The sequence below is a fragment of the Pteropus vampyrus genome, unplaced genomic scaffold (assembly GCF_000151845.1).
Source record: "Pteropus vampyrus isolate Shadow unplaced genomic scaffold, Pvam_2.0 Scaffold216, whole genome shotgun sequence".
NCBI classification, from domain to species: Eukaryota; Metazoa; Chordata; class Mammalia; order Chiroptera; family Pteropodidae; genus Pteropus; species Pteropus vampyrus.
The window spans coordinates 3,465,746-3,491,292 of record NW_011888997.1 but is presented as its reverse complement, the minus strand read 5'-3'; the positions used below and the strand labels follow the sequence as shown (position 1 = coordinate 3,491,292).

The 25,547-nt window shown below is 39.8% G+C and overlaps 1 protein-coding gene across 1 annotated transcript in view; it reads left to right on the top strand.

Moving 5' to 3' along the window:
• Positions 1–12,428, top strand: part of PTPRO (protein tyrosine phosphatase, receptor type O) — a 193,385-nt gene extending 180,957 nt beyond the window's left edge. Inside the window, exons 21-27 of the mRNA XM_011372953.2 lie at positions 1,284–1,374; positions 2,454–2,530; positions 3,113–3,247; positions 3,476–3,598; positions 5,217–5,371; positions 7,545–7,680; positions 12,126–12,428. Coding sequence (XP_011371255.1) covers positions 1,284–1,374; positions 2,454–2,530; positions 3,113–3,247; positions 3,476–3,598; positions 5,217–5,371; positions 7,545–7,680; positions 12,126–12,230 — 822 coding nt within the window. The 3' untranslated portion in view covers positions 12,231–12,428. The remainder of the gene's footprint in view (positions 1–1,283; positions 1,375–2,453; positions 2,531–3,112; positions 3,248–3,475; positions 3,599–5,216; positions 5,372–7,544; positions 7,681–12,125) is intronic.
• Positions 12,429–25,547: the final 13,119 nt, after the last annotated feature.

The window sequence follows — 25,547 nt, the reverse complement described above, 5'->3', positions numbered from 1 at the left end:
CAATATTAACATCCTCTGCGAGCAAAATAAAATTTACAAGTGGTTTCACTACTGCCTCACTAAACAGTCTTATGGAAGAGTGCATACTATATAGGTAATCTCATTCATAAATGGTTACATATGCTATTGGCTAAGATTACCCTTAAATTGGTTTAGGAATATAACTAAATCCATTGCATTGGTCATGCATGCACTGTGCAATTCCATGGAACACTGTTCACACACACCGCAGTGTGGACAGTGCCCCTGGTGAAATCCAGGTGGCCTGACTATAATTCCTTGTTTCCTTTCAGACACAGGAAAGAGCCATGAAGAAACCCTCTTTTCCAGTAACAAACTTTTTGAAGTATGATAGTTGTTTGTTTATGTAAAAGTTGTCCTATCAGTGCACCTTCTGCTAATAGGATTTATAAGGGTGCTGCTACACACAGGCAGATATTTGGATGTCCTCCTTATTTTCATTGAGGTGGTTGCCTGCCCAGTACTAATTCATCCTTATTTGGGGGGTTTCTTTACCATATATTTAGTGACTGTCAATCCTACGTCTTGCTACATGGAGAGTACTCTTATATCGCTCCTCACTCTCTCTTTTACTACTTTCTCTAAGGCTCATTGCCTGAAAGAGAAATGCCCACATTTCCTCAAAGAATAGGAAATATTTATGCAAATTGTGTAAATTTCAGTTACCTTATACCTCCAGAAGTCTGAAACAAATTTTGGTTTTCAAATTCTCCACACCCTGAGTGTTATACATATAATTCTTGCCTTCTCCAAATGATCACTAAGCTGTCAAAGGTATTTATTCATTGTATTAGTCAGCTATTACTGCAATAATGCTATATAAGAAACAACCTCAAAATCTCAGTGACCTACATTTATTTTTCTCAGTCATGGATTTATGGAACAGCAGAGACAGTTCTGCTTTAGGCCAAGGTCAGGGGCAGGGCTGCTCCATGTGTCTCCTCATTGAGGGACTAGCAGCTTCCCTGCGCATGTTCCTTCTGTGGCAGGTGGCAGAAGCACAAAAGGACAAACCAAACCAAACAAGCACATTTAAAGCTTCCGATTGGACATGGGTTCTACCCAAGTTCATTGGCTAAAGCAAGTCTACAACAGTGGGGTGGAAGAGTAACTCTATCTCAACACGGAGCTACTGAAACATCAATGGCAAGGGGGATGTGATGATTCTATTACAGGCAGGGAGTGAAGAATAATGCAATGTGAACAATCATCCAATTTACACTGTGTATGGAAATCTCAAATCTATTTTCCGTCGCTTACAGGAGTTGAAATTGATTGGACTGGATATTCCCCACTTTGCTGCAGACCTTCCACTGAACCGATGTAAAAATCGTTACACAAACATCCTACCATGTAAGATCGTCAATGGTGCTGATCTGATTTATGTCTTTGAAAAGATAAAGTACTGTTTTATTGCAAATTAATTAGTTTCACCAATCTCTGGCCAGACCTAGTTGTGGTCTGGATTATAAAGGCCATCTTTGCAATTGCATTGATCAAATTCATGCTTTGATATCATTAGATCTTCTCGAGTGTAAGAAGATGTAACTATTATGCTTTTAAATGAATAGGAAAGACTGACCGTTTGGCCCTTTGGAGATCAAAAAAGTATTGTCCAAATTAGGGATAAGATAATTTGTGCCTTCATAAAACATTTTCAGTCAATTCATTGGCAATGGAAGAAGGCAAATGAAAAGAGTGGAATATGTTAAAATTCCTCTTCTTTCTAACATCTGGGAAATTCTGTTTTGCTTAGCATTTTGGAATAAAAGCGATATTCACAGAAAAATAATATAAATTACTAACAGGACAGTTAAAATATATTCCAACATAAATTTAACTTTTCTTTCTGCTATACTCTATAGGGAGCTGAGAAAGAATGGAAAAGTAGAAAGAGGAAAGCCGAAAATGCTCTAGAAAGAGAACTTTTTCCTTAATAAGGTTTCTCGTTAAATTAGGTAGTATTATCATTATAAAACCCAACATCTGTACACATTTCAGAATTTATTTTTCTCATTTGAAGTCTATTTACAAAAAGCCTGTAACTCCATCTTCTCTCTTAGGTTTCCCAAAAGGTAGTGAATTCTCTGGATGTCCCTCCCTCCTCGAAATGGAAGTCACGTATTCTATAGCCTTCCATACAATCTACCAGAATTTTATTTTCTGTAAATGTTCTGCACAATTTCTCCAAAAACATTGAGATAATTCTTCCAAGGACAGGAGAGCTAGTGGGAGAAAATAATGGTTGAGAGATATTTGTATATTTGTTTAAACAAGAAACTAAGATTGAGGCATGACTAAAATATCTAGCTAGAATAAACTTTATCTACCGACTTGATCACTGACTATTTTGACTTGAGATTTGGAAGAAAGAATCAAGACAACTCTTCTTTCCACTCTGATTTGTAATATTTTTTCTTATCATTCTTTAGATGACTTTAGCCGAGTAAGATTAATCTCCACGAACGAAGAGGAAGGAGCAGACTACATCAATGCCAACTACATACCTGTAAGTAAAAAACAAAAAGCAAAAACTGAAAAAAATCGGACATTCAGATTCCAGCCAAGGCAGAGAAAGACCGTAAAGGCTGCACAGATGTGTCAAACCGTGTAAAAAAGAGAATTTTTCTCCTACTAAAGTTTCCATTATTCCATTTTAGAATAAAGAATAGGAAAAAAAAAAAAAAGCCCAGAGATGAGTTACGTTCATATTTCTTCATAAAGGACTGGTGAAAGTGAAAGTAGATCATTGTACTAAAGATCCACTTTCTTGCATTTAAATATTTTCAGCAATCATACTGAAAGGGTTCTACCTGAGCACCTGTGTTTTTAAAATATCTGTAAAGATAGCAGTTGCTTTCATTAAAAAAAGGTGTGGGTGTGATTTTGTAGGCTTTCTGAGAACCGTACTTAAAATCACATAGACCTATATGGTCAGTTTCTCTGATGGCCTCCTCCATGAGAACATGAGAACTTGTTACATAGGTGTGTGGTCCTTTGCCAGTAAGTTTTCAATTTTTTATCATTTGTGTGGAATATCATTTGGTGTTGACTGTGGTTCCGTAGGTGACATTTGTCACTCATCTTTCAGGGATACAACTCACCCCAGGAGTATATTGCCACACAGGGGCCACTGCCTGAAACTAGAAATGACTTTTGGAAGATGGTCTTACAACAGAAGTCACAGATTATTGTTATGCTCACTCAGTGTAATGAGAAAAGGAGGGTAAGTGCCTAATGGGGCTGTCCCCACTTAGCAGCCAAACCCACACCAGCCACTGCCCTGGGTTGAGTGCTTACTGTGCACCAGAAACTGTTCTCCTCGCTTCATTTTTCATCCTCACAATAATCATATACAGTTCTTCAGACTCACGTACTTTTGCTTTCCCTAAGTGAGCAGAGACTTCATTTTCTCTCTAGTCTGTTTGTTTGAAAATGTCGTCTTTCACCTCAGGTAAAATGTGACCATTACTGGCCATTCACAGAAGAACCCATAGCATACGGAGACATCACTGTGGAGATGATCTTAGAGGAAGAGCAAGAGGACTGGGCTTGTAGACATTTCCGGATCAACTATGTAAGTCACAAAGCACAAGTTCAGGTGTTGTTCTCATGCTGAGGGAACCTTTGCCAGTAAGTGTTCAAGAGAGACCAGACCACCATCACACAAGATCATGAACACGTCAAGCTTTGCAACACTGCTTCCTTCGAGAAAAAGGCCACTTTTAATGTTCTGGTTTTCCATTTCACTGGGAATGGTGTAGATGAAATGTTGGCCTAAAAGGCCTGAGGAGATGGGAAAAGTGACTGCACTGTTCCATCTCAGATTAGCCCAGGGCAATAGAAGACACAGTGAATCATTACTTACCAAGCCTGACTGAGGAACATGTTCTCATTACTCAAACTAACGTTTCAATGACAACCAGTGAAGGCCTTGAAACAAAGGAATAAAATGTTGAATAATAGTGTTTTCTGGTAAGGTGTTTATATTCAGTAGTTACAAGCATCTGGTCCCAGAGTGCCCCCTCTTGGCCACAAAGAGACGGAATCTAAATTTTAAGTTCCCATGATGAAGGTTAATTTGCTTGAAGAACATGTGCTGTGCTAATGAACATGTTTTTCTATTTGTTTTATTTTTTGTTTATATCCTTCTTTATTCTTTCCATATTGATATGTGGAGACTTTTAGACTACAACAAGGTAAAATTACATAAATGAAGAAATCAGGGTAAGAGAAATATTAGAATGGGTAAATAAGGTGTAAACAGAAGCGTTTTCTCACTTAACAGAAAGAAGGAAAAAGACCATAACATAATTTGTTGCTTTCCACTACTTGAAACTTGGCATGAACTGAAGAACTGAAGCCAAAAAGACAGCAATAACTCATTTGTTCCTTGACGTGTGTCTTGCTATTTTGCTACTCAGCTAACGGGGATCACCCTGACGCTAAGGCCTCTGCCCAGCAGCTACGGAGAGACTAATGACAATTTAAGTGTTTCCTGTTTTTGAATCATCTTGCATATTTTAGCTGGATACATTTTTCAGATCAACTGTATTAGAATATATATGTATCTCCTAATTTCAAGCTTGTGCTAAGCCTGCCATCAGCATTTGACAGGAGCAAGCATTTTCATGAACTTTTCTACGCAACCAAAAAATACCCCAGCATCAGTTGCTGGTTTGTTGTGGCCTGCCCTGAGAAGGAGAACACAACCTCTTAGGCATTTTCCAGCAAGGCAGCTCCCCTCAGTGGAGGACGACTATGAGAAGGGTGCAGCTATTTGCTGCTGGCAGCAGCGGGAAAGGGGTGCACCGGCCTGGCCAAAGGGACCCAATGGGGCACCAACAGCACCTTCCATGGTGTTTAATTCATTGGCCAAAGCTCATGCAGTTGCTAAACAGTGGAGCCAGGATGCAAACCCTAATCTGCTTAAGCTCTTATCTCTACACAGGCACGGATTAGCCTATTTATCCTACTCTTCGAAGCTTTATACAGTTAGTGGGTTTTTTTTTTTTTTTTTCACATCCTGCTTTGTGCCAGACACAATGCACAGAGCTGAAAAGGGAAGTATACAGACCAGGAGTGGAATGCGGCTTTACCTTCTTAACACCATTAACTCCTGAGCTGCAGTGGAGGATGGGCCATCCTAATAGTGGACTGAGAGATTAATGCTTGTTTTGGTTTTTCTTCTGAAGGCTGATGAGATGCAGGATGTGATGCATTTTAACTACACTGCATGGCCTGATCACGGCGTGCCCACGGCAAATGCTGCAGAGAGTATCCTACAGTTTGTTCATGTGGTCCGACAACAAGCTACCAAGAGCAAAGGCCCCATGATTGTGCACTGCAGGTAACCTCATCACATAGGTTTTCTGTTCAGCACCGTGGGATTTCTTTCATAAAGGAAATATAGCCCACCATTCCATGGTGGAACACTAGAGCAGATTGACAACAATAAAGTGAATTATGACTTTAAAAAATATTTGATTAACTGATGTCTTACTATATACTTGATTTACTTATAATATGACTATCTAATATCCTATAGCCTATGAGATAGATATTATTATTCCCATTTTCAGATGAAAAAAACTCAAGAGTAGAGAGAGAGCTCAAGTGATTAACACAAATTCATACAGCTTGAACATGGGGGAGTTAAGATTCAAATTCAGGCACACCAGTCTCAGCGGTCATGCTTTTAAGTATTATGTGATATTACTCTATTCTATCAAGGACTCTGAGTGGTTTAGAACATGGCCAAATACAAGGTCAAATTAAAAATATCTAATTACAGCCCAGAATAACGTAAATAGACATAAAAGCTGGATGAAAGGAAAGAGAAAGGCAAATACTTGGCCCATTAAGATAAACATATATGCTATGCTTGCTTTTCAAAATTGTCTCTAAATTTCCAGATAGTTAAAATGAAAAGGGCTATATGATCTATTTCATTATCAAAAATGAAGGACCACATTAATTTTTTATGGGAAGAGTCATCTTTGAATTTAAGCTCTTTTTCCTACCAAGTGAACAAAGCTCCATCAAAATCCATTGGTGTGACATAATATTGTAAAATTTTTGTACAACTTTAAAAGAGAAATATCTCCCCATTGCATATCAGAGATAGATGTAGGATAAGGATGTTGGAAGAGGCCTTGGCAGCCACATCAACCTAAGTAAATAGATTTATAATCCTGGACTTAGCACTTAGCACTCTGGCCTTTGTGAATTAGAATGAGTGTGTGTGTGTGTCTGTGTGTGTGTGTGTGTGTGTGTGTGAGAGAAAGAGAGAGAGAGAGAGAGAGAGAGAGAGAGAGAGCGCGAGAGCGAGCGAGAGAATTTGTCTCACTGGAAAGAAACATGCTTCATAAGCTATCAAGTTTCTGATCAAGGAGGGTATCCTTGTTGTCAGTCCACCTTAAGCATTCACAGGATAAAAACTTTGTTTTACTAGATGAAGTTATCTAGTCTCACAATGGTTCCTTCCAAGAGCAGAAAATAAAGCTACTCAACCATGTGGTCGAACTCATGGATCCTTTCACAGAGGGTAGCAGGTACAGTTCTAGATGTGACTTTACGGGTGTTTACCTGGGTGCAGAACATTTTATCTGAGAAGAGAAGTCCTAGGATGGAAGGGCTGTCCTGTAGAAAAAGCAAACTAGGGCTCTGAGCTACAGGTTTTTCCTGTTGGATTTCTCTTCCAGCAAATTCTGCATGTAAATTAGTTTTGACTTCTTTTTTTCCCCCCCTCACATTTCATCGCACTTTAGAATTTGGAACCACTTGGCATATCAGTCAATCAGTGATTGGAAGAAAAGAAGAATTAGCTTTAACATGTAAAACTGTGGTGAGCAATTGGTTCAGGGCAAATCACTCCACTTCCCTCTATTCTTTGAGCACTAGAATTTGGAGACTGGAAGAGATAGGGTCCAAATATTAAATGTGATTTTGAAGCAACTATCTAACAGATTACTGAGAGACTGAAGCAGGCCCAGCCAGAATTCACTAGAAGGGCAGATGTGCTGTAAGGAATTGCTGAGATGGTGGACTCAACCTAGGGTTAAAGGCACACAGATTGCTATGGTCCCAGAGCTAGAGCTATGGTGTAGGTATCTCAGCTAGGCTTCTGATCTGAGTGTGAGAGCTTAACTCTGAGCCTACTCAGAAGACTGGAGCTGTGTATGTGTCTCAGCTCCCTGAAGGCAGGAACCAATGCTCCAGCCAGTTCCACGTTACTTCCTTAGGAAGCAGAGAGCCCCAGGCAGGGTAGGGGAGGGTATGGCCAAGGCAGTGCAGACTCACACCTCTTTAAGGGAGGTAGCAGTGACGTTCAGCAATGTGACATTAGAAGATACACCAACCACAATTGCATATTTAAAAAATTAGTTAAGTGGAAATTATTGTCAAGAGTTTAATCTTTGTTTCTCAGTGGTACTACTCGTGTCTTTTTTTTAAATCACCAATTTGTTTTCAACAGTGTAGAAGCACTGTCTGAATAATGTGCTGTCTGAACACTCTTGCAGCGCTGGTGTCGGCCGGACGGGAACATTCATCGCCCTGGACAGGCTCTTGCAGCACATTCGGGATCATGAGTTTGTTGACATCTTGGGGCTGGTGTCAGAAATGCGGTCACAGAGGATGTCCATGGTGCAGACAGAGGTAGAAATATAACCAATATGCATCTTGCAATTTGTCCTCAACTGAAAAAAACTTCCTGTTATTCCATCTCATGTTTCAAAACAATTGTCTCAAAATTTTTTTTGCATCTGCTATTCCCAGTTTCTTATTACACACATTCAAACTGCTTCAAAGTATATATAAAAAAAATATTAGCTTCTAGAAATTCATGCAGTGGTTGCACTTTCACTGGAGTCATATGCCCTTTAATAATTCAGAGCACATACATATATCTGTAGCAGAATAAAACCTCTTTGAACAGAGTAAGAGTTCAAAGGGTAGGTAATGATCAATCTGGGTAAAGGACACCACGTGAAGACTAGAACTGATGTGATTTAATTTATGTTTGACATGCAAGATTTGGTTCAAATGTTTGCCATTAGTTTGTCCTGCATGTGAGCCTCTGTCTCAACTCACTTTAGATGATGACCATGGGCTGGATTTATGCTTTCCCTCTTATGATTTAAGGATTTCCAGCCCCCAACGTAGCAGCACTGCCAGTTCCCTTGACCTAAATGAATGGAGTTAGCTTTATAACTCTGGGAGCATCCCCAGAAATATCCAGCAGTGTTATATGCTCCCTCTTTCTCCTCTTCTCCCAAGTCCTCTTCTCCCTTGAAACCTCAGAATGCACTCAGGCTGGAGTGGCAGCCTGGGCTAATGCCAGCAGACAGCATCACATCGCCATTGAACAGCAGTGTGTATACCTGTGTGGGCCCCAACACCTAAGCACAATAGCTTGTTTATAATCTTAGTTACCCAGCAATACTCACGGCTTCTTAGCTTCAGGAATACAATAATCCCTTTTTTCAGGGAGTGTGTGTGGGAGGAACAGAGTAGCACATAACTTGGCCTGAAGTTCCAAGAGACTTAGGTGCCTTGGTCTTCCTCATGCTTTTTTCTATAAAGCACCACTAGATGGCAGTATGACTCAAAAAGCCTGCGGTAATGGCTGCTGTCTCTTCATGCTTCAGGGATTTCTCCTTTACCGCCCTTTTGACTTTTCTCTCCTGCCTACCCAATCTCATCTGAGCATGGCTTGGCACAGACGTTCCAACATATTTATTTCTGAGCCAAAGCAGGATCATACCACTTTGGAAAGAGCAACCCGTCTGCATTAAGATGTCTCATGAATGACTGGGAAGTAAGTCATGTATTTGTGTCCTCACTTCCTTAGTCCACTCATATCCCAATCCTGCTGCCTTGTAATTTACAGCTGTGGGGACATGAACATTATCTTTTTATCATATGTTTAAAATGTCCTGGTTTCCCAGAGAAGCCCACTACCTAATGATTAAATGGTGTTTTATGAATCGGTCCATATTTTTGGCTTTCACTTCCATAAATTTATGTCCTAATATGTGATTAAAATTTCCCATTATGTATACTAATCCCCAAGTTTCAAAAGGCCACTCCTTATTTTAAGTATTTGGGATTTGATAAATCATCTGCCTCCTTGACTTAATTTATACCTTTTATAACTTTATAGACTTTGATTATAGCTTGTTTGCTCTTGACTTTCCCAGTACAGAATTTTAATCCCTTTTTAAATACTACCTTCACATGGCAGACCTTGCATCCAGTTCAGCGCCATGATCTTTCTTCAGGTACGGTCATCACATGCAACTAGAGCAGCCACCATGAGAAAATGTTGTTTTCTCCCTAATTTTCTTGCCCCAAACTTTCATTTTTTGGCTTGTTTGTGACAGCATTTTAGGCTGATATCTCCAGGGAAACAGTCTTTTTTAAGTATGCTATCCCTCCCCTGAACTCTTGTGGGAAAATTCAAAGTCAGCAGAAGAGTCAAGGTCACCATAGGTTACTTATTTTTCCCAAGTGTTCCAGCTTCACTCTTGAGTTCCCTCAGGATTTTGCAGTGGATGTTCTCTAGTTCAAGTTATTTATTTATGTCTGGAACATCTTGTCCTTTAAACCTTTGTTTTTCCTTGTTGTTATGCTCTTTGCGATAGAACCTATATTTTGGATGGTAGGATTTTTCAAATATCCTCCTTGAGCCCATTCACGCCCCAGTCCTGCTGCCTTCTACTTTGCTGGTATTAATAAGTAAAGATCAGAGAGTAAAACATTATTTTCTTCAGCTGTATCATTCCAGGGTACTCCTTTGACACTGATTTTTCAGGCAGCCAGAAGGATCCTCCAGCTGATTTCTGACTGTATGTGTATCAACCACCCATGTACTGCCACCAGGTTTCTTCCCAAGGCCGGTTTCTAATTTTCCTACCTCTTCCTGACTGCCCATCACCTGGATTCCACCACCCAACTCCCTCTAAAAATAGTGGAAGAGGTTAAGTGCTTCCAGTCCTCTGGCTAAAGCAGAGGGTGCATAGCCCTACTCAGGTTTGGGGAAGACCCACCACACCCCCGCCCCCCCTCAATAAATAAAAATAAATAAATAAATAAATAAATAAATAAATAAAAATAAAACCAGAAGTAACCGATTAAATTGGTCATGTCCTCAGGTGCACCTTTCAGGTCATTGCAGCCTGTGGCATAGGCTGTTTTTAATGGTCCCTCTTCCTCTTTCTCACCCCACCAGACCCGTTATGAGCCTCTCCACAAGAGCAGCGAAGGGTGGTTAAGGAGATGGGTGTCATCGGGCCAGGCTCCACGAGGAGGCATGGGTCCCCACATGGCCACCGCACAACTCACTTTGCCTCTCAGAGCTCACATTCCTCACCTGTGAAACATGAACGACAGTGTTCATGAAGCGCTATGAAGAATACCTTATGTGACAGGATAAAAATCTAGTTAAATGCTTTGGAATTGTAAAGCGCTATGCATGGTGGACATTCTCCTTTCTGGGGCTCTCTTCTGTTTTTGTCAACTGTTTTCTTTGATTTTCCTTTAATAGGCTTTCCCTGGAGGTCAGTCAGGGCTTTGCTTTGAGTGGCCTGTCCTCTTGATCAGCAGTTTAGATTTCTCAGGAACTCTCAGAGACCTGTCCATAAATAGTCTTTATTTAGTTTTCCTGTGGTCTGCCTACATTTTATTTTCTTTGACACCAAGTTTGGCCCCTGAATAGTACTGGTTTAAGAAACCAGGCAGTGTCTGGCCTTATCTATGTCCAGTGCTGACACAACACAGGAAACAATGGAATGATGTATGATAAGGAGAAGGAGCAGCTCAGTTACTGATGTGATACTATCTCAAAATAAGGGCACAGACTTTCTCCAAACCTTGTTGAAAAATACAGGTTAGGCTGAGGAATCAACCCAGCAAGGTTCGAAGTATTAACCTCATCTTTGTTTAAAGTTGTCATACAAAAGGCTCCTTAAGGTCCTGTGGATATCTTGACTGGTTCTTATTTAAAGGTTATTTCTAACGGTATTACTTATAGAGACATCCTGAGAAATAAAGAAAAGGAGAAAGATCATGAAGTTAACTTGACTTTATGGTACAAAGACAGCTACTCTCAATATTTTGGCATATTTCATCCTAGCCTTCCTTCAGTTATAACTTTCACACAATTATGCTCATATGCTATATGTACATATGCTAATTTTAAATCTAATTTTTCACTTAACATTTTGCTATGTGTGTTATCCCAAATTACCCAAAGCTATGTAAATCTCATTTTAAAGACTGAATAATATTTTGTTATAGACATGCCACCGACTAAATCATTCTCCTTTTTATCAGATATTAAATTGGATTCTTTCCCACTTTTTAACTATTATCTGTGTGTCTATGTGCTGTTTATTAGCACTTTATTATACCCCCAACAATAACTAAAAATGACTGCTTTAATAAATTCAAATCATCATTGAATGTTACTTTTTTCCTCTGCTGACTTCATAGGTGAAAAACAATTGTTTTCATTTATATTTTTGATTACTTGGCCATTTTTGCATGTTTTTTATATTTCCTCGGTTTCCTTCAAGACACAAAGTGCTAGGCATTAGGAATAAAAAGACATAATCTGTGCCTTCCAGGAATTTTTGTTTTAGTAGTTGATATATTTTATTTATATATTTGTCAATTTTTGTTTGTATTTATTTCACTGCTTTGAAGTTTAGAAAGTTCTTTCTTAAAGTAATAGGAGAAGAATTAACCTATATTTTCCTTTATATTTTTAGGGCTTAATTTATTAAACTTACTGGAATTTATTTGGGTGTATTATGATAGACTTCTTTTTCCCCTCAAAATAGCCCCATGATTTATAGATCAAATATTCATTGCCTTTTTGGCATTAAATAATGATGGTCTAAGCTTTATTATTATTTAAAATATTTTTAGAGTTGATTCTCTTGGATGTTCAGCTCATAAAATTGTCTCATAATGAAAATTGTTTCCTTTGACATCCGATTACAATATTTACTACTATCATAGTATCAAAATATTGTATCTTTGCACATACTCATGTGAAAATCTCTTGCTCTGAAACACGGTTTTGTCTTCTGCCCCAGGAGCAGTACATTTTTATCCACCAGTGTGTGCAACTGATGTGGATGAAGAAGAAGCAGCAGTTTTGCATCAGTGATGTCATCTATGAGAACGTTAGCAAATCTTAGTTCAGAATCTAGAGAAGTAAGTAGTGGGGGGGAGCCCACCAAGGCGCTCAGCCTTAGGACAACGGGAGGGGACGTGATGGGATACAACAAAAGGCCCCAGCAGCCATTGGTACTGACTTTGACCCCATAGAGGCAGTCACAGAAAGGTGACATAGGGAGAGATAAACAACTGTGGCCGATCTCAGCGCTTCAATGCGCCTTGGCTGGTGGGCATGACATGAAGGAGCTTCCGCAACTCCTGACGATTTGACCTTCATTCCTTCTACCTTGAACCTTAAATTATTGTGATATTGGCTCTGTACCTGCAACACCAAGACATTACCGTCCACCCTGTTTATCTAGATACTTTATGCAAATATTTTATTGATTATGAATAGTCATAAAGGGGTTACAAAGAAGACATGAGCTGGAGTACAATACCCCAAAGAAGAAAATATTGACAGTAGTTCAGGAGAACAGAGTTTAGAAATGCCTAGATCCCATCCATTAAAAGCACTTACTTGAGAACGTCACGAAAACATTAGTAACATACTCAATGCCAAGTGCTCAAATTTTGACTAGAATTCAGATTTTGGAGGTATAAGTAATTTGGGCTGTAACAAGTAATCTGCCAATTCAATTCAGTAAACAATACAGAATGTGTCTGAATATACTGTGATGGGGAGGACCGTTGGCAGGGTCGAGAGAGGACAGGGGTGCATCGTGGGAGAAATGTGGAAGCAGCAGCATATGGACCAGTGGGTAGCAGGGTAGAACTACCGTTGTGCCTTCACATCCATCAAAAAAGAGACAGAGAGCATGAAGAGGCAGGAAGGATAAAGAATGAGGAAAGAAACAAGTTTGCAGGTGGAGGGAAAGACATTTAGGTCCACAGAAAAGAGGAATTACACAGAGAAAGAGGCACAGATAAACACACATCCACCTGGGCTGTGGGGCTGAGTGCAATGAGAGCTGGTGGTGGGGTCAGGAGGAAGTCGCTGTACTTCCAACCACAGTACTGTTGATGTTGGCTTTGCCCACCCAGGCTGCTTACTGTCTCTCTCTTTCTTGCATTCACAGGACAGGACACAATGTGCACCCATCCTTCCTTGCTTCCAGAGTTTTTGGGGGGCCCTGCTAGCAATTCTGCTAAAAGGAGCCCCTGCTTTGTAATATGTGGCCAAGGAGATAATTTATCTCATAGAAGCACTGGGAAGACTTAGCCTTAAAGAGCCTACAGTGTCTTTTGGACTCTTTGACTTCTGGACATTTAATAATGGACCAAATTCAACTGAACACCAGAAAGGTCCAGATGCTCTGCAAAGGGCAGGAAGCACAGCCCCTTCCGAAGAGTTTCATTGGCCCTTTGCTGGTTTGGCTGAGTTTTGTTGTTGTTGTTTTTAAGTGCAATAATTTTTGTATGTGTGTGATTTCATCAGAAAGTTCAATTGTTTTCTGCCCATATGATTGATCAAGAGCATAGCCCAGGAAGGAAAAGGCACTGTTAGTATAAAATTATACCTCATTGTTAAAATAAACATGGCCACATGTGAAGAAATAGTAATTCTACTACAAGAAAATTGAACCAGCGATATCTGTACTCCAACATTAAGCTACTGAATCAGGAGCAGGGAGAGTGGATGGAGGAAGAGAGAGGGGTTCTACTCACAGATCAATCACCTATCTTTTCCAAATATGAAAAGCTGTAATTCAGCTTCAAAGTAGGGTAGAAAAAGATTTAAGTCTTAATTGTTCTAGTTCTTGATGGTTTCCGTCCTTATTAACAGTTAAGTGTTTCTTCTTTGGCCCCCTTGGACTAATGTCACCGTCCAGGTTCTTTTTCAACAAACCAGATCTGGTTCAGAAGAGTTTCAAGTCTGGCTCTTCTCACTCCAGTGCTGTCTGAGCAATCTTGGTGCCCAGACTTTGCATTGCTTTTTCTCTTGACCTGAATACCTGCGAAAGCTATTTCTTTGGGAACTATATAGGCTGTGAACACGCACTTTCTTTCCCCCGAAGAGCTGGGAATTCGTAAAGTTATGGCAATGAACTTGCAGCATGCTAGGACAATTATTCGTTTTTTTTTTTTTTTTTTTTTTGCATTATCAAGTGTCTCTACGAATTTTGACAGATTTCGTTTTTTGTTTTTTTGGTTGTCGGTTTCTTTTTGACCCGTGTAACTAGTGACATTTTATTCTTTAAATTTCTTTAAATTTTGTATAATTACAAAGTACATGATTGTGTATTGTGACATGAATGCTGTCAAAATGGACATTGATGGCATCTCAAAGCCTGTTATTTTGTGACCCTTCCTGAGAAACAGGTGATGGTATGGATATACAAAAGAAAACATTTTGAGTTGAGAGTAAACACAAGCTGGCTGCTTCACTGAGGCAGTGTGGCTGTCTTGGGCCTTCGTGTGTGCATTTCAGGAGGCTTTGCTCTGCTCGGTATATATGATCCTTGCCCCTTGCCCTGGCTTCCTTCCATTTCTGGTCATCTTCATGAAGCCATGTACATAGGATCAGTTTAATATTTTATTAGTGTCCTCAGTAATGGTGAAGGATGCCAAGTAAACAGCTCTGCACCCTACTGTCTCTTGTCACTGAGACGAGCTGGCCACAGCAGACCTTGGCACAGTTCTTTGCAAGTCCTGGCCAGTGCGTCTCCGGTTCACCTTGCAGGGTTCCGGAATAGCAGAGGAAGCCCGTAGCTGGCAGGTTAACAGCTTGGGCTCCTCAGGCACTGTTGGTTTTATTTACCCCCCCGCCCCCCGCCTTTCTCCCCTCACTGCTGTCACCTCCTCTTCTCGCTCCCACCCCTTTATGTCCCTTCTTACACATGTTAATAACCTATCACTCCATTCTCAGGAACACACTCAGCTAAAGAAAGGTGGCAAATGTACGTGTGACATTCTTAGATTTTCACACATGGACAGGTCAGGAGGGAGGTGTGCAACCGTGGATGAGCCGATAAAATCCGTGGGTATGTCAGAATACATCTCCAGCTTTCGTACACTGGAACGTTACTTCCCCTGAAACTTAAAGCTCTTCATAAATATTTCACGTTTTTCTTGAGCACCCCTCAAGGTAGGGATCAAATAGTACCAGATCGATTTTCCCAAAAGAGAAGATGAAGTATCCAGGCTTTAGACTGAAGATTCAGAGTTTAGACTACAGAAAGTTCGCACTAAAGTACTTTACCAGTCTCTCCAACACTGTTCACTGGTACACTGGTGCCCCTCAGTTTGTGAGCTTATGATGGGAAAAGAAAGCATCAATCTGTCAGAAGATTTGGGTTTTAATCTTCACAGATGACTTTAGAACTTATCTCTCCTGAGTTGCTGTCAAGAAACTATAAGATCTAATAACAGCTCCACATTTTGCAAGTGTAAGGAGTATCAGATATGATAATTCACCCAAAGGTGCTTTGTACCTTGTTCTTTCATAGACCCTAAGGCCACTCCAACCAGCTTAATTTCTACTCCAGGACTCAACTTTAAGCATTCAGAGGGGGAGGCTGCCAGGGCCTCTGTATTATTGTTTTTTAAATCATTGTAGTAGTATTTTTTTTGTTTTTGTTTTTTGTGGTTTTTTTATAGAACGCAAAGGCATTATCACATGCAGTTCATAATAGCACACATGGTGCAAAGTCAAGTTCTGAAGTTAACTGAAAAACTACCATTAGGGTCTGATTTATAAATTTCTATCAGTATCCATCAGTACACATTATATGATTTTATTTAACTTATAAAGGAATGAAAGTGATGGATGACAACATTTTGGGGGGCAGAATTCTAATTCAGGTTTTATAATTTTCCACTACAGAGTTGTCATTGCCCCCACTGCCCAAATTTAAAATTAGGGGAGTTAGTAAGATTTATAAAATCTACTTAATCTCTTATAAAATCTTTAATCAGACTTTATAATGTCTCTCCTTTTCTAAAATCTGCTCCCACCCCGCAAAGGCGTGCATCTTTCAAAGAACACTGTGGTGTCAACATGTAAAGTGGGGCTGAAGCTTTGGACCTAAGTTTTTTGCAGACCATATGATAGCTGCTTGCTAGAGGGTTGGCCCTTAGCCAAAGAGTTAAAGTTACTGAATCCAACCTCTAAGAGCCAAAATCCTCCCTGCTTTCTAGCAAGGAGGCCTTCCTCTCCACCTCGGGAAATGTCTGATGTAATGTGCTTCAAATTAGCTGGCTCGTTTCCTAGCCCACAGCTCTCTAGTCTGGTACTTGGCTCAGGCTCAGTGTCCAGAGGCCATGCCCGGGACTGAATCTAACATCCACTTCGGCCAAATGGGATATAAAGCAACAAAAACATAACATGTGAGAACTGCGAATTTTTACCCCTGCTTTTTAACAGCTCCATTTGGATGCATTTGAAGAAAACTTAAGCCATGATATCTCTGAGGCCTGGCCTTCCAGGACAGCAGGATTTTTGTGTTCCGTTTTAGTTGATGCTTATCCCAAGGCCTGATCCTCTATCGATGAAAGATGGAGTATAATGTTTAGCACCGGGAGTTGCATTATAAGAAGGACATTAACAAACTGAATATTGTCCAGTACAGGGCCACTAGAATCATTAGAGATGTCAAAAACAACAAATCATAGTAATAATACCTGGGAAAAGGAGGATTGTTAAGCCTGGAATAAAGGAAGTCATTCATTTAATTGTTCATTTGACAAATATTTATCTAACCATGGGGAATGAATGAATCAATCGACCAGTAGAAGAGTTCTTGACTACTTATAATATGCTAGGCACTAAGATTAGTAAAAATGGTGCTATAGCCTGATTTTCAAAAATGTTATGGAATCAGTTTTATTGTTGTTTTTGGAAGGACCAAGAAAACATTAGTCTTTTCCAAGACTGGTCCCTCTTCCGTGATGAGAAGCACCAAGCTAGCCTACTCCTCCACTCAAAACAGGACCCTCTTCAACCATATCCCAGGCAGATGGCTAATTCTTTTCCACTGAACACTTCCAATGTGTAGAACTGATACCTCACAAGGCAGCCCATACTTTCATTTGTCAAAAAGCATCTCCTTCTTCTGTTTACACATCTAAGGACCTAACTAACCTTAAAGATGTATGAGACTACTTCTCATGGATATAGGCTTGAAGCCGAAATCTAATTCTCCATCTTGGTAAAAGGGCAGGAGCTGTGTGCATACCACTGCCCAGGGCACGCCACTTAATAATTAAAGCTATCCAGAGCTTTAAACAGAGGCCTGGTGTCTCTCTTAGGTATTTACACCAAACACTCGTGAGTAATGGTGTTTTATCGCTAATGTGCTAAGCTCTTTATATGTATATTCTCTTAATTTCTTAAAGATATCCATGTCACAGGTGAAGAAACGGAGCAGCAGTTAGGTTAAGCAAAGAAAAAAAAAAAAAAGCAGGGATATAAAGCAACAGCAGGATTCCAACTCAGTTCTGTACCATTCCTGATCCCCTTTGTCCCCCATTACTTCATGTTGTTTTTCACTCATATTTATCATTCATAAAGTAAAATAAAATAGAATTAAGAGCTTCTTTTTAGAAAATGCATTTAATATAGAGGGTAACTTTTCCAGGTGAGAATAGCGAATTTCTAACTCTCTAAGAAAATCATTTATTTACTTAACATCCTGTGCTAGGCACAGTGGAAGGGGCTGGGGCTATGAAGATGGAGGAGGCAAAGTCACTTCAAGGAGTTTATATTCTAGTAGGGGAAATCAGAAGTGAAACTAATGGCAGCAAAGCATTACAGCTGCTATGACAGAAATATGTAAAGCACCCAGTGTAGGGCCAAGAAAAGGACAGGTGATTTTTTTTCTGGAAGTTTCAAGAAAGACTTTACTAAGATATGAAAGACTATTGAGACGCATTAAAGAATAGTAATGATGTACATTCATTCCTGCATTCAGTATTCATAAAACACCCACTGCTTCAATTACTGGGGCCCACGTGGATGACCCTACCTCTAACTTGCCTCCTGAAGCTTTTCTTCCTGGCTGACTCCAAAGTGACAACTTCTTTCCAGGCCTTCACAGACAGCTCCAGCTCATGAGTTACTCAGCAGAGTTCAAAGGATTGACTATTACTGTATATGTAACAGAGCACATTGGGGCTACATTTCCCAGCCACTTACTTATGGCAAATGGAAGGTAGGCAGAAGTAACAGTGTCCACTCCCTAGCCCCTGGCTCCTGAAAATCACTTAGGAGCAAACTTTCATCTCTTTCCTCCCCTCCAACCCCCAACCGAGATGGTGGTGCCAAAAAGATGGGAGAAGCCTGGGTCTCTGAATCATCACCTAGAGGAAGAATACCTACCTGTATGGGTCCATGATGTGATCAAATAATAAATTTCTATGGTGTTGACACTGAGATTTGAGTATTGTCAGCTATGCCCTTAACTATTATGGCAGCACAAGGACACTCTTTACAACTATGTTCCATCTCAGTTACAGTGGGAGTTTTTCAGGGCTGTGGTGGATGACTATTCAATAAAATTCCCAGAAGACAGGTTAAAGACAAAACAGATCAGAGCAAGGTTAATCCACAATGCAAACAAGAACTCAGGAAACAGAACAATGATGGTTCCTTTAATAAATAAACCTTTCTATGAAAATATATGCATTCTTCTCCAGAAGTAGGTTTCCTCCAAGTTAGATCTCTCCTCTTTTTTTTTCGTTGTCTCTTTCTAAACCCCATAACAAGACCATTACTTAGGAAACCCACTAGAATTTTTTAGCCTTAACGAGGCTATTGGCTCTGAATCGGAGTTCTGGATTCCTATGAACAATAGACCCCACAGTGTTTCACATCAATAAAAGCACAAATGTACAAGAGGCCAGGAGGCTTGGCATGTCGTGATGCTGAGCAAGCCAGGCCTTTGCCATGTGTGTGTCATGGTGAGTTCCAGCACAGTGGATAGGAGTTCAAAGCCAGCTGACATGAACTAGTTTTATGCAGTTCTGAGAACACCAGAAAGTCCACAAAGAGCTGTTACAACTAGGAAAATAACTGCAACCACTACTGCCTTTACAAGTACAAAACAGAATGGTCTCGGAGGGGTTCCTTCATGTTCAAAACCAAACTAGATCACATCCTTCCTTAACCAGTGAATGTGGGTGGCAGTACACACAGGACTCAGCAAGTAGAGCAGAGTGGAGTGGTTTAGAAAGAGGGACTGTGGATGGAGAGAGACTTGAGCTAAGACTCTGCACATGACTGTGACTCAGTTACCTTATCTGTGAAATGGACACAGTGATGGTACCTTTCTCATAGGGCTTCAAGAAGATAATGAAGATAACATGTATTAGATGCAGAAAAGAATACCTGGAATAACTTAGTATATTATATGGTTCCCTACCACAAGCAAATCTCTCACAGACTCCAAGGGCCGTCTTGGAATTCTTGAATAAATTTGATAAGAGCATCTGAAAGTGGTCCATGAGCTGGACTGGCTGTTTCCCCAGGGTGACACCTAATCTCTCCCCCTTCCCAATGCACACAGTCACACAGACCTTGGAATAGAAAAGAGGTACAATCTGTGACCCAGGGTGGACTCTTGTGCCATAGGCATATAGTGCCAAAGCAGGAGCTGATCCTCTAGATCAGAATCCTGAGCTGTCCGGGCCTGGCTTTCTGCTTCAATTTTATACTACCAAGTGCATCAGCAATGTGTGTGTTTTGTATCCCATGCACATAATCTGCACTAGAGGGTTTCCCAACAAAGCAATGCCAGGGCCTGATTCATATTCAGTGAAAATGTCTGTAGTTGTGCAACCTGTGTAAATTTGTTACACTAAAGCTATGTCTGACAAGCTGGTTACTTCTTCTAAGACAAAGAAGCCAATCTGTACAAATCGTAATATGTAAGTATGCCTGGGTAGAGTTAAGAATAGAGGTTTGGCATAAGTAGGCATCACTTTTTAACACGACTTAATCCCTCTGTGAACCAGTTTCTTTGTTCATAAGTGGAAAAACGAAGCACTTCCTCCTCAGGATTATGTTGAGGATGAAATAAATGTTAAGCCCTTGCTGTGATACCTGGTGGTTTGAGGATGCAGAGTGACATCCTTGAAAAGTATAGCTTTTCAAGTCACAGCAGCCTGTGCTCTGACACTTAGTAGTGGTGTTCCCTTGAGAAGTCTCAAACTGTTTCTGCAAAAAGAATAATAATAATAACAACAAAAAAATCTACCTTGTGGAGCTGTGGTAAATGCAGAACTGGGTGTATAAAGCAATAGCTGGCAGGGCCTGGCACAAGTGAACTGAAATAAATGCTGTACAGTTCTTTGAATCAATCTCTCTCGCGCGTGCGCGCGCTGTCGCTGTCTCTCTCTCTCTCTCTCTCTCTCTCTCTCTCTCTCTCTCTCTCAGACCATCAAATCCTCCCACTCATTCCAGCACCCTGATGTTTCCAGAGTGAGATGCCCATTTGATTCCGGGATCCCCCATGAGCGCAGTTACCATGAGCATGCCGTCCATGAGGCCTGCTCCCCAGAATAGTGGGAACAACCCATCTAAGTGCTGACAAACTTAGAGTCAGCAATTCTGTAAGAGAGACCTCATCTGCACACTCGTGTCTGACAGTGGTGTGGAAAACTTGGTCTGACAAATGGTAAAAGAAGTGAGAAGCATCTAAGTAATTCCAGATAGCTATTTTAATTTGCATTTTATAAATCCGTTGCACTGTCACTGAAGCATAAAATAAGAAAAGTCATTTTTTTTTCTATTACTGCAAGACAAATGAAGTGACTTACCCAAATGTCTAAATTCTGCCCTATAATAAGATTGGTTGTAGAGATGAGGCAATAAAATAACTGTCCTGTGCCGTTTTCTGAATATAAAACGTTTCTTTACTTACTGGCTACAGGATACTGGGTTGCTACAAGTGAATACTCTAGACCTTCTAAACCTGTAAAGGACTGAATTTTGCAAGCTAGACAACAGATCATGTCTGTGATCCAACAGCTCTGCTGCTTTCATTCATTCACTAGCACAAGTCAAATTGATCCTTTTATCACATACCTTCTAGGAGCTGGACATCCTGCTATTGTTGTTTACTGAATAAGCCATACCATGGATTAACTCACAGTAAATGTGTATCTATTCCTGGTTCTGGCCTGGCTATCACAGGGAAGACTGGGACCAGGACCAGCTAACTTTTGTCCTGATTTATTGATATATTATATAATTTCTATTCTAAAGCATAAATGTGGAACTCTGAAATGATGTCCAAAGGCAATTTTCCTATCTAAACAAAGTGGTGCTTTGAGAGGGACAGTCAGCCATCTGAAATTTCCCAAATATGTAAATGACTGTTGAGATGGGGAACTGTATTTCCTGATCTAATGTTGTCATGGAATAATCATCTCTCAATCTTCATGTTCACCTGCGGGGCCTTCCTTCATGGAGGAGGCAATCTATGGGAACTGGGCCAGTGATTTCCAAATGAGGCTCTAAGCCTCCTCTCTGCAGCTTCGATGAGAGAAACTCTGATTTTACCTATTTTATACAGTGGTACACTATGTAAAATTTTATGATTAAAAAAATACTTTTCTGCTTATAATTTTTTTTATACACTGACCTATATATCTGAGAGAAAAGAAAATTTGCAGGATATATAGATGTTCAAGAGTTGAGTCCAAATTATCATTCCCCTTACTCTGTGACTTTGTACAAGCTACTTAACATATCCAAGTTTCAATTTTTTCATTGGTAAAGTGAGGATATCTGTGAAAGTTCTAAGCACATATGAGTTCAGTTCTTATTTCCCTTTCCTTAAAAATAGATGGGAGGGCAGAAGGCCTCCTATATCACACCAGCTCAGAATAAAAAACATAGGATAAGCTGTGGAAGACCTATAGATACTAATTTCTCACCAGTTGTGTGTGTATACGTGAGTATTCCATTATTTCATTACCTGAGACTGTGTTTTTATTGGAGGAAATAACAGGAATGACTAAAGTTGGAGAAATTATGTTTGACTCCATAGCTAGGTTTCAAGGACAAGAATGATTGCTTTGGGGCTACCTGAGGCAGCACTGAAAAGAAGCAAAGTTGGGCCAAGTGGCTGGGACTATAGTCAGGAAGGAAAGAGCCCTAGACCAGGACCATCTGGGCCTGGCAGGAGCCCTGGTTCACTGCCCATCTCATCCCAGTACTAAGCTAAAGGTGATGTGCCTGAGGTTCTTCAGGAAGCATCTCAGCTCTTAACATTTCCTAATTGATACAGAAATCCAGATTCAGGACCTCAGTTCCCTCAGAGCACCTGATCGCCATTTCTTACCTTAATTTAGTTTAAAATCTAACAGTGTAGTTCTTAGTAATTCCTTTTATATTTTCAGAATTTTATCAGCTTTTCACTTTAGAACCCTTCTTTCACGTATATGATACGATAGGTCTCAACATTTGGGTACTAGAAGGTATTTTTTTCTTGGTAACTGTGACCCCCTCCACCAAAATAAAAAACTAAGCTCAGGAAACTGGCTTCTTCAGCTTCTTTCCTGTTCTCAACTCTGAAGATGGAACGAAACAAAGAGTCTAAGAAGGAGGCTGTGAGTGATGTGGAAGGAAGTCTTGGAGAGAGGTCTACAGAAAAGAGGGGAATGAGGAACCAAGATGGTGGAAAGAGAATGGGTAGGAAAAAAAGATGTGAGAATAGAATGAAATTCCTGCCTGGGACCCAGAACTGTTAAGGGCATGCCCTTTGGGAAAAACAAAATGTCACAAGTATAAAATCACAGCCTCTGGGATAATCAGCACTTCAGGTTTGGGGGTATGATTTTGCCTTAGGAGATCAAGAAGACTAGCTCCAAGGAAAAATAAGGTAAGTTGCACAGTTCTTTAGATTATATTTTTCCTGATGGCAGAGGATATAGCTAGGATTCTATTTTAATATCCAATTTTTAAAGTAGACATTTACTAAATATTTATTGAATAAACATTGTTTTCTCCTACTCAGATACAATCAGTCTATATAACCCCCTTTATTGAGTCTGTACAACTTTCTAATTTTATTCGTAATGCAACATTGAGAAGAAAGTACGAAGATCCAATTTCGGTGCGATCTCTGCCCAACCCCCAATGCAGCCTCTATAAATTTTAGAAAACAAGTGAATCTCAAATTTTCTTATAAATTTTCTTAGAGAAAAGTATGAACGGAAGAATTTTAAGTAATTAGAGTATCTCTTACATTAGCCTCCCATGACCCAATGCCTGGTACGATGGGGCGGGAAAGAAAGAAAATTCACTGCTTGCCTTTTATAAGCAATATAAGACTATAAGCCTTGGGATACAGAAACTCACCAGCTCTTTGCTTGGAGGCAATTTCCTAACTGCAGTGCAGCAACTGGATCCAAGCAGAGCAAGCTAGTCCTGCTGAACTGAGAAGGAAAAGGTCAGAGTTGAGGGCACTGGAAGTGGCTAGAATTTCTAAAGACGGGCACCAAGGTGAAGGCATTTGTGCAGAGAGTGGCCACAGAAATCTGTAAGTGAATCCACCCAGTTCACGTAGGGCAATATTACCCAATGCTTACCAGAGAGTGGCTGCTACAAGGTTGAGAGCAGAATAGAGCTACTAGAAGTAGTTGTACTGGGGAACATTAGAGATCCACCCCAGCAAAAGTGAAGAGACCCGTTTAACACCTTTTAACGCCTTAGCTATCCAGCTGAGATACAAAATATTCTGGGAGTTTATCCAAAAAATGGTATCCCTTAGAAGAAAAAACTACTTTTGACAGGTATAGGCAAAGCCTAAATATCAAGCCTGACCAGATATGCAGAAGAGAGAGTTTGTAGACTGAGCCCCAGCACGATAGAAGACCTTGTAAAACACATTGAACTTACCATGCTCCATCTTAACAAAGCATAAAACCAAAGATATACAAGTTCAAAGTGATCGGCTAGTACAGAATTACTTGTTAGAACAAGAATATTTTTTTTCAAAGATAATATATTCTAAAGTATCTAAAATATATCTATAATGTCAAGTATATAATAAAAAATAATTACACATGCAAAGAAGGAACTAGGAACCATAGTGGGGGGGAAAAAGGCAATCAATAAAAACAGAACCTGAGGTGGTCCAAATACTGGATTTAGCAGATAAAGATTGCAAAGTAGCCTTTATGTGTTACAGAAATAAGTTGTCTAAAGAATTAAAGAGAAATGTTATTGTAATGAGTGAACAGATAGAAAGTTTCAGCAGAGAAATGGAATCCAAATAGAAAAACAACATGTAAATTTTAGAACTGATAAAATAACTGAAAAGAAAAATTCTCTGGATTAAGTGAAGAGCATATTGGAAAACGGATCACAGAGAAAGAAAAAAAAAATGGTGAACCTAAATATACATTAACATAAAATTTCCAATCTGAAGAAAAGGAAAAAAAAATTTTCTTTAATTAAGAGAGATTCAGGAATCTTTGGGATATCATGTGGTCTAATATACATGTAATAGCAGACTGAGGAGAGGAAAAAAGAAAGAAGCAGAAAAAAATATTGGAAGAAGTAAGGAATTCCGATAATGGCAAAACACTGACTTATAAATCCAGAACCTCATTGATTCTCATATGGAATAAATACCAAGAAAACTACATCTATCAAATGTATAATCAAGTTGCTGAAATGAAAGATATAGAAGAGAATCCTGAAAGCAGCCAGCAGGAAAAACATGAATGATGACTTATCATCAGGAACAACAGAAGCTGGAATGACACTTAAAGTTCTTGAATAAAAAGGGGCAACTTAGATTTTTATATTAGGTGAAAAATATACTTTAAAAAGCAAGGTGACGCCAAGTTTGAGCTCAGATGGAGTCAGGAGGACTGGAATTATCCTCTAGTTTGAAACAATTTAAAAAAACAAAACAAAACATATGAAAGAACAGTTTTCAAGATGGTGGACACTGCGCAATTAATAACAGTGATCATTGAAAGGTGAAAATTAAATGAGAAAAACCCTATAATTTCTACAGCTTTCTGTCTAGAGATTGTTCCCAAGCGATAGTGCAGGCAGGGAGAACCCCTGTGGAATTCTGCAGACTCTCTGAGTTGAGGAGACAAAGCTCAGAGTGTGGAAAAGGGAAGGAAGCTAAAGTTCACAGCACAGAGTAATACAGAGTAATAGAGAGGAGAAAGCTACATGAAGAGAGAGCTGCATAGAGTCGTCATAGAGTCTTATGCTAAGTATGGATCAGTGCATGTGTATAAGAAAAATGCCCAAGGTTAAGGAAAGAACCACCTGAAAGGAGAAGAGGAACGATTCTCAGAGCTCACACAGGACCAGTAATAGTTTTTATCGCCACTTGCAAGAGTGGTCAACATCATAATTCATGGAA